General features: G+C 40.4%; 2 protein-coding genes across 2 annotated transcripts; both read left to right on the top strand.

Annotated features, from left to right (window-relative positions):
* The first annotated feature begins 2844 nt into the window (after nucleotides 1–2844).
* On the top strand, nucleotides 2845–4207 carry LOC132984151 (trypsin-3-like). Its single transcript, XM_061050838.1, has 5 exons — nucleotides 2845–3001; nucleotides 3131–3284; nucleotides 3415–3677; nucleotides 3770–3906; nucleotides 3993–4207. Exons 1-5 carry the CDS (start codon nucleotides 2962–2964, stop codon nucleotides 4140–4142), a joined length of 744 nt encoding a protein of 247 aa, XP_060906821.1. The 5' UTR covers nucleotides 2845–2961; the 3' UTR covers nucleotides 4143–4207.
* A 4530-nt stretch (nucleotides 4208–8737) lies between these two features.
* has1 (hyaluronan synthase 1) lies at nucleotides 8738–12893 on the top strand. The gene is made up of 5 exons (XM_061050837.1): nucleotides 8738–8849; nucleotides 9658–10356; nucleotides 10465–10690; nucleotides 10809–10941; nucleotides 11314–12893. Exons 2-5 carry the CDS (start codon nucleotides 9673–9675, stop codon nucleotides 11987–11989), a joined length of 1719 nt encoding a protein of 572 aa, XP_060906820.1. The 5' UTR covers nucleotides 8738–8849; nucleotides 9658–9672; the 3' UTR covers nucleotides 11990–12893.
* The last annotated feature ends 247 nt before the right edge of the window (nucleotides 12894–13140 follow it).

Below are 13140 nucleotides of genomic sequence, written 5' to 3'. Positions count from 1 at the left end.
AATTGGCTTGTAAGATATTCATTATCACAAAGAAACTTGTTTATAGACCACTTATCAACGTCCAAAAGATGAATAAGACTTAATTAGGTTCATATTAATGCCTTAAAAAGATGAATAAATCCTTTATTATGCACTTATTAATAGTTAATAAAGCTCCTTCGCAGCTACTGACGCAGCTCTGTAAGTGTTTCTGGGAGATGCAGGGTTTCTGTAGTAAATGTTAAATCGGCATGTTTTCTGACGTTTCATAGTCAAAGACAAATCAGTATTTTGCACATTTTTTACTTTTTCAACAATATTAATTAATTTACCGATAAACTTTTTCTTGAGTAATGTTGAGTTATCTTTGATTGTTGTTGGTCTGTAGCACTGCATTTCTGTTTAGTTGGGTTTTTTTTTAGCTACTGACGTTAACAGGAAACAACATTATGGAAACATTTGGTGTGTCATAGCTACCAACATATCTGATCAACTGTAGGGAAAATTTGATCAGATATGTTGGTAGCTATGACCCACTCAATGGGAAATTTGATCAGATATGTTGGTAGCTATGACACACCAAATGTTTTCATATGCTGTTTTCACACTAACAGAAATGTCCTGAAAAACTCTGGATATTTCCAGGAGGAGCTGTATGTGTGAACGCAAAAGGCCAAATTTTTCACTTGGACATAACCCAGAGTTTCTCCTGCTAGACCCCTAGTATTTTGTCTGCTGCAAGTCCGAGTGGGCTGATGTGAGAACGCAGCAGGATATTCTCCGGAGTATTCAGCTCGAGCCAATAGGAGGGGGGGGGGGTTATCTTTCTATACTGTAACTGCTGCACAGTGCAAGTGTTTGCACACAACCACTACGATCTCCGTGCACATAACAGCTGCGTCATGTTTTCTGTTCGCCAGTATGTTGTTCTCCGCTCTTTTGTGGATGTTGTCATTCCATTAGATTACACATAGCATTGACATAAAGGCAAATATTGTCATTATAGCGTTGTGTAGCGGACTCTGTTGCTACGTCCGCTACTTCCGTGTTGTTTTTTTACGTCACGTCTTACCTCAGGAGACCCCCTCTGACAGGGATAGCCCCCCGCTGTGAGGAGCATATGTGAACGGCTAGGTCGGGAGAATCTCTGGAGCACTCCTCCTGTAATTGTCTAGATATTATCCGGAGTGCATATGTGTAAACTGCTATGATGTTGTTTCCTGTTAATGTTAAAGATAATACTTGGGCTGAAATGTAATTCTTTTATCTTATACTAATAATAAGATAAAACTATTTGTTTTTTTAAGATTTATTTTTGGGATTTTTGTGCCTTTAATGGAGAGACAGGACAGTGGATAGAGTCGGAAATCAGGGAGAGAGAGTGGGGAATGACATGCGGGAAAGCAGTCACAGGCTGGATTTGAACCCGGGCCGCCTGCTTGGAAGACTATAACCTCCATACGCGTACCCCATGTACGCGCACTAACCACTGCGCCAACGTTGCCCCTACTTGTATTTGTAAGAGCAAGTTTTTTTTCCAAAACTGTTGAGTGGAAGTTTAATAGAATAATTGATTCATGTGGACCCTAATCCCACTGAACTGTTAATGAGTGCATAATAAAAGAGTTATTAATCTTTATAAGCAGTGTTCCCACTTTAGAGCCAGCAGCTGCAAAGGAGCTTTATTAACTGTTAATAAGTGCATAATAAAGGATTTATTCAACTTCATAAGGCATTAATATGAACCTAATTAAGTATTATTCATGTCAATAAACATTTTTTGGACATTGATAAGTGGTCTATAAACACGTTTCTTTGTGATAATTAATATCTTACAAGCCTATTATGAATGAATTTATAGTCTAATTAACACTCTATTAACACTTATTAATGTTAATAAACATCTTATTAATGTTTATGACTGGTATATAAACTTTAGATAAGTTTCATATAAGAGCCTCCAAGTGTCTTATAAGAAAAAGCAAATATGTTAATTATGCCTCTATTAACACTTATTTTATTAACTGAAACCAGTGAGGGAGGAGAAAAAGACGGATTGTTTTCCTAAGCTTAACCACATTGAACTACAAAACAGGATTTAAAATGAAACCGTCAAAGGAAGTTGTGATTAAGAGGTAATCTATTTCTGTGCTAGCTTGATCAGGAATATTCTAATTGAGATACAAAATTTATTTTACAAGGGAGTTCTGGCCACACAAAATGACACGCATAGAACTAAGCAAGAACAGACCAATAACAAGTAGAAATTACGTCATACAATACATCAGCAGCGTTCAGCAGCAAGCCATACACTCAATAGATGATCTTTTATCCTGGTTTTCAAATGAACTAAGCTAATAAAATGCATCATATCATCTAATACAAAACCACTCCACTCTCTCCAAGCAGTTGTTTGCTGATAGGCAGGAGGCCTGTCTTTTAAAAAGGGAGCAGAACATTCATTGTTGAGAAATGATTACTTTTACCACATATAGTACCAATGTACAAAGATTTACTCAACATACACAAGGGTGACAGTTGGTTCACAGTGCTCACGTAACATCCAGTATGTGATTTCATAATAAGTCTTTTGTTACAAACATTGTCATGGTGACATAGTTTGGTGAAAAACTGCCTTTTAAAATCACACAACCAGAAATAAACCCCACAGAAAACAATGAGAAAGAAAGAAACACATGCAAAGTGTGCTGACTGAATGCAGACTAACAAAGGGGAATTCCAAATACCACTTTATACAATTAAATCGGTTCCCCTATCCAAGTTCTTTTTCCTGGTTCTTTACCCAGGATAGAATTTTTTTTGTTTGTTTTTCCCCATACATAAAACTAAGCGTTCTGGGGAAATGTAACACATGTTTGGTGTTTAATGTGTACCTCTGACGATAGAAGACCTTGGGAGAAATGAGATAAGAGGACTAAAATACCTGAAAGTGAGAGTGTGAGAGCACATTCATCTGCAGGAATGAAGCTGCTCCTTCTTCTGACTCTCTTTGGAGGGGCAGGTACAGTACAGAGTTTATAGACATTGAAAACGTCTTGTGATCGGGCATTAATTGCTGCATACAAACTTTAATTTGAGGTGCCTAATCACCGTAATCATGTTTCTTCTCTGTTTTCCTTAACTTTTGCAGTTGCTCTGAAGGATGAGGACAAGATAGTTGGAGGATATGAGTGTCCAAAAAACTCTGTACCCCACCAAGTATCTCTCTTTACGGGGTACAACTACTGTGGTGGGATCCTGCTGTCTGAGGAGTGGGTGCTGTCTGCTGCACACTGCAAATCCAAGTAAGAACGAAGCCAGAAAACCAAAACTGTAGCATCTGCTTTACGTTGATGCATTTATATTGTGATTGTACGACTCTCATTTGGAGAAGCAGAGAAAGTACAAACTGACTTAAATATTTTCTTCTCCAAGGTCAGATATAGAAATTCGACTCGGTGAGCATGACATCTTTGAACCTGAAGGGACTGAACAGCACATCATGTCTGCCAAATTTATCCAACACCCTGACTACAACTCCCGCTCACAGGACAATGATATCATGCTGATCAAGCTAAGTCGACCAGCTACCCTGAACAGCTACGTACGCCCAGCTAGACTTCCTTCAAAGTGCGCCAGTGATGAAACAATGTGCCGAATCTCTGGATGGGGAAGTATCCGTCCCAGTGACGAGGGTTGTGAGTACTAGCAGGCTGAAAACTCTCTTCAAAAGTATTTGTAATCCCTTTATGGCACATGGACATGCATCATGTTTTCTTGTGTCATCCAGCAAAGTTTCCTCATAAGCTGCAATGTCTGGAGGTCCCTCTCTTGAGTGATGACACATGCTTTAATGCATATCCTTTCCAAATCACTGAGAACATGATCTGTGCTGGCTACCTGGAGGGGGGAAAGGACTCTTGTCAGGTAATGTAGAAAAAGGTAGCTACCGCATGAATAAAAAAAAAAAGCTTCTGCCAGCACTGATAGCCCGTTTGTCTTTTTGTTATCAGGGTGACTCTGGGGGACCCATGATGTGTGATGGAGAGCTCCAAGGTGTCGTGTCCTGGGGTAAGGGCTGTGCCCAGAGCAACAAGCCTGGGGTCTACACTAAAGTGTGCAACTACATCTCCTGGATCAAGAACATCATGGCGTCTTTTTGAGCGGGAAAGCTGTCAAACAATTCACATTTGATCTGGCAACAAGAGTAAAATGAACATGATGATGATCTGTGTGAACAGTGTGGTTTATACATGTATATCAATGTGTCATTTAAAGGATAGGCTATTTATTTAAAACTGAAAACCCTGTATTAAGAGAAATACATAGCTGCCTCCTCAGTTGAAGCTTCAATAAGCTAAAGCTCAACACATGCACTTTAAAAAGCTGTAAACCTACAGAGAGGTGTTATGCGTCTTGTCTTGTTAATGTGTGTGGTGTGCCCAGTACCATAATTCATAGCTTAGTTTAGCCTGAGAGTCAAAATGCCAAAGACATAACAAACTGTGTGACATTGCTAGTTCCTTGAATCTCAGTGACTCAGGATGACTTTACCATTTATGTGCAGATGGGTCATATGCCTTGTAGAGCGTAGAACAGTTGAGGAACAAACCTGACATTTGCAGCCAGCAAACAGTAAATCAAGACAGGCAAAAAAACACGGCTACACTGCTCTCTGTGGGCTGAAAGTGTAAATGTTGCTCCCTTTTAGTTACTCACCAGAATCACTGTTTGTAGAGCACTGCTGCACTAAGACAGCAGGCTCTTCTGTTATTTACTAACTGATTCAGCTGAAGTTCATTGAAATATTCAAACTTACAATATATAGAAGGTCCATGATGGTAATGTGAGGTTTGTGTTAATTAGAAATGAAAGTGTTCTTTATCAAAAAAGTCAGATGAAAAGGCATCAGGTGCACTTGTGAATCCAAAAAAATCCCAAATTGATTTCAGTGGATTTTATTTGCCAGGGTGTGGCACGGAGCAGAGGAGTGAGTCACTGAGCTTTCTCTTGACCACCAAATAAAGACCTAACAAGGTTTCTAAGGACTCATACAATAAATAGCTCTCATTGCTTTGCATGGTGCATTTTCTTTCTTGAATTATTTTTTCATGGTTCTCTGGCCTTGGAGAGGAAGTTTATTCTGGCAACACAGATGTCCATGTTTTGAATCAAACAGAAATCCACAAACCATGTTTATGAGCGACTCAGAAGTTATGGCACATTGGTTAAAGGTTCCTCCTCCTTCTGGAACGTCTTTTACAGAACGTGGTCTTGATTTGGCCACGGCTTTTCCCTGTGATTTCAGTGATTAGCAGGGACATATCAGAAGAAAAAACATCACTTTGACACTATAATCTTAAAAAAACACATCAAAAATATAGAGCAAGAAGAGAACATAAAAAACATACTTTTTTTTAGAAATGTGTTTTTAATTATCTGATACATTTTGAGTTTAACATGACAAATGGACACAGATATCATCAACATACATACTTAGAGTTCAGGATGCAAAATACCAGGCCTCACATCTACTGTATCTACAGCACAGTATTGGGTAGCAAATCAATACAACACAGATCTCTCAGAGAGAGCCAACATATAATAACATGTTCTTTAAGTCAAACCAGATCCCTGTCTCAAAACACATGGACTGGCACTGCCTCCGTACATGACATCAGCTGCTGGTGGCTTCTATTCCAGTCCGACATAAAGCATGTTGACTGCGCGGCCAGCTTTTGCGGCTTAGGGTGGGGACCTTCATGAGCGGTCAACAAATTTCCCTAAGATACTCTCCAGGGATGTAATCATGGTTAGGACAGGACAGTGGCAGCAGCAACACATTGAATCACAAGCGGCAGCTTTAATCCTCTGGAGTCAGAAATAAATAGTGCAAAGGACGGACTTCCTCTGACTCTCTGACACCAGCTTTGACTCTTCTCCTGTTAAAACTAAGACCTCTTTTGTCCCCTTCTTCCTACTACTTTACTTTTTCTCAAATCTTTTTATCTTGTAGTGACACACAGAAGCCAGCAGAGGGCAGCATTGAACCTCGCCTAAAGGTTTATTGCAGTTTTTTGCAGTGAAAGTCTCTTCTCTCTAATGGTTGATCTGATTGAGCAGCTACATTAAGTTCAATGTACCACAGTTTCTGATATAATAATTATATTAATTATGTTTTGAATGAAACTGACAGTAACTTTCAAATGCTTTTGCACTAACTGGCTAAATTTGGAAGTTGATTGTGATATGAGTCCAGGTTGATGTTAATTCTGAGAAAGGTTGAGAAAAGTCCATCAAGATGTAGGATTATAATAAGTGAAAAAACCTAAGGTTTAAATGCTTCCAGTTTAAAGAACATATGTTGAGTGCACATTTAATGGTAATGCAGCTTGGGTGGAGACGAATAATTTAACAAATGGCTTAAAACAATGGAAAGTGTAGGCAACTGTAGTTTAATTGACTCTGAGTCATTATGAGTTCCAGACGTATCTTTTATTCACATGAATGTTAGCGTGCTAGACAAACATACTGGGACCATGACAACAGGTACCCAGTCCCGTTTGTGTTACAAGTCTTGCGATACTTACACTGAGTATGGCAACACTCTAGGGTCACAACAGTATAGCAGTACAACTGTGTACAACCCCCCTTTTTTAGCTTTGGTCATTAGCCATCAGTAATGTAAACAAAGCATTTTAAATGAATATTAAGTGAAATAATAACTTAGGCCGTGTTCACACTTGACTTCTTTTTTTCAGCGCCAGCGCCTTTTTTACATACAATCGTATGGAAAAAGGAAAAAGGATGACACCTTTTTAAAAAGCGGACGCCTTTTCACATATCCAGGTTCATATATCCTTTGTATTATTTCTAGTTAAGGTAATTTTTGTTCGGCTTAGAAACTCTACCAGACCTTGTCGAATACATGGAAGAAGAAGAAGTTGGTGCTTGCTGGACTTGTCATAGATAGCTTTGTTTTTGTGATTTGTGCTTCTTTGAGAGCTGGGCTTTAACGCTGGCTGTGGCTTTAGCTGCTGGTATTAACAGCTGTTTGCAGATTGTTGTTAAAGTTTGTCTAGACAACAGTCTTTGTGAGGATGATCTTGTCTCGGGGCATGTTCTGTATGTTTACATGTTCAGATAGAAGTCTGTTCCATCTCTTTTTGTTGTCTCTAACAGTTTTTTCACACTCCTCACAGCTCTTTCACTGAGTCCGTTGGACTGTGGGTATTCGGGACTGCTTGCCACATGCTTAAAACCCCAGGATCTGGGAGATGAGAGATGAGGCGTCATCCAGTTTGATTTGCCAAAAGGAGCTTTTAGCACGAAGAAGACAGTGGCACCTGACATTTGTGTAGAAACCACTTCTACTGTGCACATGGGATGGTGAGGGCGCATTAATGGCTTGTTTAAGTCTCTTGGACCTATGCAGGATGCGAACATCATCAGTCTCTTTTCTATATGTGGCAACCATGATGGAGACCCATTCTGAGGGCTCATCCACAGGTTCAATCACTCTCAGAGCTTGCATTCTCTGGAGCTCTTTTTCCACTTTTTTTGGCATTGCCACCGGGATGCGACGTGGAGGGTTGACAGCTGGTGTTATGTTATGGATTTATTGTCACTGAGTAAGTCACAGGTAAGTCACCAAATTCATCTCTCTGCATATTCTTTGAGCATTTTCTGTGGCGGGGTCTGGTCTGGGACAGTGTTTTGGCAGAATACCTCTTTGCTGAAGGTGACCAATTTAATCCTTAGGCTATCCGGCCTTAAATGGATTCTCTGCCACAACTTGAAATTGCAGGTCATATGGTTGCTCCTTCACCCTACAGTGTAAAGTCACTGCACCAATCGGTTTGATCGTATCTCCTCCGTAAGCCACAAGTTTAACTTACTTAACCGTACATTTTCTACGTGTGCCTCTTCTCTTTGAATGTGTCGAGGGAAATTACGTTACATTTAGCACCAGTGTCCACTTTTAGTTAAAGGGTTTTGTTGTTAACCTTTACTGTACAATGTTCTTCCTTTTTGTAATTTTCATCATCAGTTTGTACAGAGTTTATTTCATTGTATGTTTTGACACTGTCTGAGTTTTTTCGAGTAAGTCCTTCGTAATTTTCTCAAGTCGAGTCTAAAGTCATCAAATCTGTGACTGGAGTCCAGTCCACGACATGTGACTCGAGTCCACACCTCTTGTAGGTGGTGTTTAGTAGTCCCTCGCCAGGTGATTAATGAAATGAAATCTAGTAGGCTAACGTTCCTCTTTAGTAAAATGTCATTGCAGTCCAGCTGCTTTAGCAAAATGACAAACATGCAAAATGAATATCTAAAGACATGTAGGCCTATTTCACACTAAAACTAGTAAACTGATTTTATTAAAATCTCCTCATGAATGTTCCATCATCATCAGCTGTCTAACAATGAGAGCTGTCGCAGTAGACTGGAGGAAGCGGACTCTTGGATGCCACCGCAGTACCTGCTGCCACCACAAGATGGCAGCGCCCACAAACCCTCCCTAGGAACAGGTCCATAACAGTAGGCTATAACAACTGTCTACACTACAGCTACTATCATCTCCATGGTAAAATATATACTGTCTATAAAAAAAAAACAAAGCAGCCAAGTGCTCACCGCTCACACTGACGCCCTCCGCCGGCAGGACCACCGCCCTCCGCCGGCAGGACCACCGCCTCCTGACTCAGGGGCTGAGTCAGCGGGCGCGCGCAATTCCCAACACATAAAAAAGCGCGCACGTGGTCTCCCACCTGGAAGCTTATAAAGTCAACTAACTTCACTCCAAGTCGCCAGAGTAGAGGAACAGCAAGTGGATGTAGCGCAAATTTGAATCAAGGGGACTGAAACATCAGGTAGGATTACATTTAACTATTTTATCCTTTTAGTTTTTTAAATCTTAATTGCTGAGTTGCTGATAAATTATTTGTTAAATGATGAGGAGTGATAAAGCATACATTTATAGCAAATTGAGGGTGGTATTTAAATCCAAGCAATTTCTTTAGGGCCATGGCAAGTTAGTTTACATAATTTATTACAAATAGTAGGGTATTTCAATGAAGTCAGATTTTGAAGTCATATGATTGTTTTTAAACTTGTGCGTTATTTAACATTGTGTTTGGATAGAGTAGGTTTTAAGGTGTGAATTTCTGCTTTAGTTGCAACTTTTTTTGGTCAGCTACAGTTATCCCTGAGAATAAGGTGATTTCTTTGTTGTAACGCTGAATATTTACAGTCTATTGTTGTATCCTAGCAAAGAAAAGTAACTTTAAAACTTCGCAATAAACATATTTTTTAAAAGCTGATGATCATATTATAAAGGATAATTTGTAATATTGAATATGATCAAATATATTAAAAAACAAAAAGGCCTATTAAGAATTAAAAAAACATATAATTGTAACTCCTGTATTTGACATGTGTTCTAAAACAACAGGACACAGATGTTAGTGATGTACATTATTGGATTAACACTCTTGTAACACAATATTTTAAAAACAATTGACTCACTTTAAAGCTGTTTGTATTTCCGGGTGTAGTAAATGTGTCTTGTTGAAGTCCACATAAAACAAACAATTCAATTTATTACAGATGTGTTCTTCAATCCACACTGAGTTTACGCATGTTACATTTTCTAACATGTGCTGTCTTTGTGTCCCCTAGGGATCAAGAAACACAATGGAGCTGAAACCGCATTTAAAGAAGCTGGGTTCAATACTCCGCGCCGTCCTCACCTTCCTTTTCGCTCTGGTGGTCTTGGGCGTGATGATTTGGGCCTATGTGGCAGGTTTCCAACTAGCGACCTCCCCGTACGGAATCATCTCCTTTGGCTTCTATGGACTGCTCCTTACTCTCCACGTGCTGGTCCAGAGCTTTTTCGCCTTCATTGAGCACCGGCGGATGAAAGCTCGCACGGAGGACTGCACCTACACTAAAACCATTGGCTTCACTATTTCGGCTTTCCAGGAGGACCCCGTCTATCTGAGAGAGTGCCTTAATTCTGTCAGGGCCCTCAAGTACCCGCCGGAGATGCTGCGCATCATCATGGTGATAGACGGCAACTCAGAAGATGACAGCTACATGATGGACATGTTCAGAGAAGTGTTTGCTGACCAAGACCCGGGCTTTTTCGTGTGGAAGAACAACTACCATACATGGGACCCCGCCCAGGGCCAGCAGGATGTAGAAACTGGTCCTGGGGAGGAGGCTGATTATATTATGGTAGATGACCCTCAGAGGCAAGCGGTAGAGCGGCTGATCAAAACCACAAGGTGTGTGTGCATCATGCAGAAGTGGGGCGGAAAACGGGAAGTGATGTACACAGCCTTCAAAGCACTTGGGGACTCAGTGGACTACATACAGGTATGTTGGTTTCTTTTACACTTTACAATCTTGGGGAATTTTCAGTTAAGCTAACTCTGCTCAAAGGAAATCACACTCTCTTACATAAGTCTCTCCATTCTTCACCAGGTGTGTGACTCAGACACTAAGCTGGACCCTATGGCCACCATAGAGCTGTGCAAAGTGTTGGAAAGCAACCATAAGTACGGTGCTGTGGGGGGAGATGTGATGATCCTCAACCAGAAAGACTCTTTCATCAGCTTCATGAGCAGCCTCAGGTACTGGATGGCTTTCAACATCGAGCGATCCTGCCAGTCCTTCTTTGACTGTGTGTCCTGCATCAGTGGACCTCTTGGTAAGAACAACAAACAATTCTTTTTTGGGTGATGTGCATCAGCGTAATGATTGCAGTGGTTGTCATGGTTCTAACTCACTGTAACTTGTGTTTTTCTTGTGTCTATGTTTTGTTACAGGTCTGTACAGGAACGACCTCCTCCAGCAGTTTCTGGAGTCCTGGTACAATCAGATGTTTTTGGGGACTCACTGCACGTTTGGGGATGACAGACATCTTACCAACCGCATGCTGAGCATGGGCTACGCCACAAAGTAAGAAGCTTATTAGTAGAGATGTTCAGATTCTAATTGTACCTTCCCTTTAGGGATTCTGATGCATAGACATGAGCACTGGCTGATACAGTACACCCCTCTGTTACCAGTGTGATGAAAAAAATGATATACCATATTGGTAGACAAACACTGCTGTAATTTTTCAAGTTTTGACTAAAAGTACACTCTTACTGCTGTTGTCAGCTAATTTAGGCCTATAAGTTATGGCATCAGATTCGTTAATTTACAATTCTGCTTATCAACGTTGCTCGACAGAATGACATCAAACACAGCTATCTTGAGGGTGTTATCTTTGCTGTCATGATAAATGAGTGCAATGAGTCTCATTTCTTTTTTTTTTTCTTTTCTAAGATACACAGCCCGCTCTAAATGCTACACAGAGACACCTGCTCAGTTTCTGCGCTGGCTCAACCAGCAGACCCGTTGGACTAAATCTTACTTCCGCGAGTGGCTCTTCAACGCGATGTGGTGGCACAAGCACCACCTCTGGATGACCTATGAGTCAATTGTTTCAGGTATTTTCCCCTTCTTTGTCACTGCTACCATCATCCAGCTGTTCTGGACCGGCACACTGTGGGACATCCTGTGGATCCTGTGCTGCATCCAGCTGATCGGGCTGGTGAAAGCGGCCTACGCCTGCATCCTGCGCAGGGACTTTGTGATGGTGTTCATGTCCCTGTACTCAGTTCTGTACATGACCAGTCTGCTGCCTGCTAAGTATTTCGCCATTCTCACCATGAACAAAAGCAGCTGGGGGACATCGGGCAGGCGTAAGATTGTAGGGAACTATGTTCCCCTCCTCCCTCTGTCAGTGTGGACCGCCATTTTGTTAGGGGGGATGGGTTACACCATCTACGAGGAGAGTCAAATGGACTGGTCAACTCCAGCCAAGAAAGCAGAGATTGAGTTTCTGGTCTTTGGCTGCGTGGCCTACGTGGTTTACTGGATGATTATGATGGGCCTTTACTGGTTGTGGTTTCGTAGGATAATAAGAATACGTACCAAAAGTTATACACTGAATGTGTAGGTGTGGAAGGAAGATACTTTATTTAAATTCAAGCACTTATCTTATTTTATTCAGTTCATTTATTTATTTTTTCAAATTTTATATTTACTTTCGGAGGAGATTTTCATGTAGCTGCTAAACATATAAAGGAAGAAAAGAAAGGAAAAGGAACTGAGCACTTTTGAAAACATGACGAAAAAATCAGTGATCATGGGAGGATGAGTGTTGATGATAAATGCTTCATATGGAGATGTTGTTGCTTATTGGAATTAAAAAGTACTGAGGGCATTAGGCCCAGGCACTTCTCAGGTTTATATTAACAGACTTTCTGGAAGAACTGACCTTCAATCATACATTTATTAATAATACCTAACGACCTGAGTGATGCATTTTAGATAACATTTATTACTTTGTATTATAGGGTGAAGGGGGTGGATCTTTTGTTAGGTTTATGGTAATTATGAACTTCACTTCATGTGCCTTACTGTATCAGTTTAGTGACCATTACTACACCACTGTTGTTATTGCACTGGATCCTGGATGGCACTTTTTGCAGCTCTGCAGACCTACTTGAATACACAAAAAAATGCAGTTTTAGTATACTGCTGCACATTGGGAAGTATGTACAGAAATCTGAACAATCATAATGATGCTGCGGCTGACGACCAAGTTGTCATATTGCAGCCTGAAACATCGGTTACAGATGCTTCTTAAAATGTCTTTTTATCTAATTGCTGTAAACCTTCTCTCTGTATCGGTGTACTGTGTAGGATGCACTTTGCTTGACTTCATATCACAGAGGACAATGGACAGAAACATGCCTGTTTATATATATATTCTTCTGAAAATGTGAAAAAAAAGATGGCTTTGGGAACTTGTATATAAATGAAAAAACAAATAAAATATTTTTCTAATGTGAACAGTTTTCCTTGGATCAAAATTGCATTATTTTTCAAATACAACAGACATTGCATTGCACTGGTTAATTAGTGCCAAAGAGAAAGAATGCATCTCGTCATACAAAAATGTAGCTTATCAAAATGAAAAACTTACATAACACCTGTTACAACGGTTACAACCTAAAAACACAAGATAGCAGTATGTCAAAGAAATGAACTGCCCTCCCCCCTCCCCCCACATAACCCAGACTCTTATCAGCCCCACAGTCAGAA

This window comes from Labrus mixtus, chromosome 11, assembly GCF_963584025.1.
Source record: "Labrus mixtus chromosome 11, fLabMix1.1, whole genome shotgun sequence".
NCBI classification, from domain to species: domain Eukaryota; kingdom Metazoa; phylum Chordata; class Actinopteri; order Labriformes; family Labridae; genus Labrus; species Labrus mixtus.
Note: the sequence above shows the minus strand (reverse complement) of the source record. Positions and strands in the feature narration are given on the sequence as shown.

Bases quoted from the DNA above. Each gene is read 5' to 3' on its own strand.
- has1 (XM_061050837.1), top strand. From the start codon at position 9,673: ATGGAGCTGAAACCGCATTTAAAGAAGCTGGGTTCAATACTCCGCGCC. The intron at 10,357-10,464 runs GTATGTTGGTTT...ATTCTTCACCAG, and splicing joins ACTCAGTGGACTACATACAG to GTGTGTGACTCAGACACTAA. The intron at 10,691-10,808 runs GTAAGAACAACA...GTTTTGTTACAG, and splicing joins CTGCATCAGTGGACCTCTTG to GTCTGTACAGGAACGACCTC.
- LOC132984151 (XM_061050838.1), top strand. From the start codon at position 2,962: ATGAAGCTGCTCCTTCTTCTGACTCTCTTTGGAGGGGCAG. The intron at 3,002-3,130 runs GTACAGTACAGA...TAACTTTTGCAG, and splicing joins GACTCTCTTTGGAGGGGCAG to TTGCTCTGAAGGATGAGGAC. The intron at 3,285-3,414 runs GTAAGAACGAAG...TTCTTCTCCAAG, and splicing joins GCTGCACACTGCAAATCCAA to GTCAGATATAGAAATTCGAC.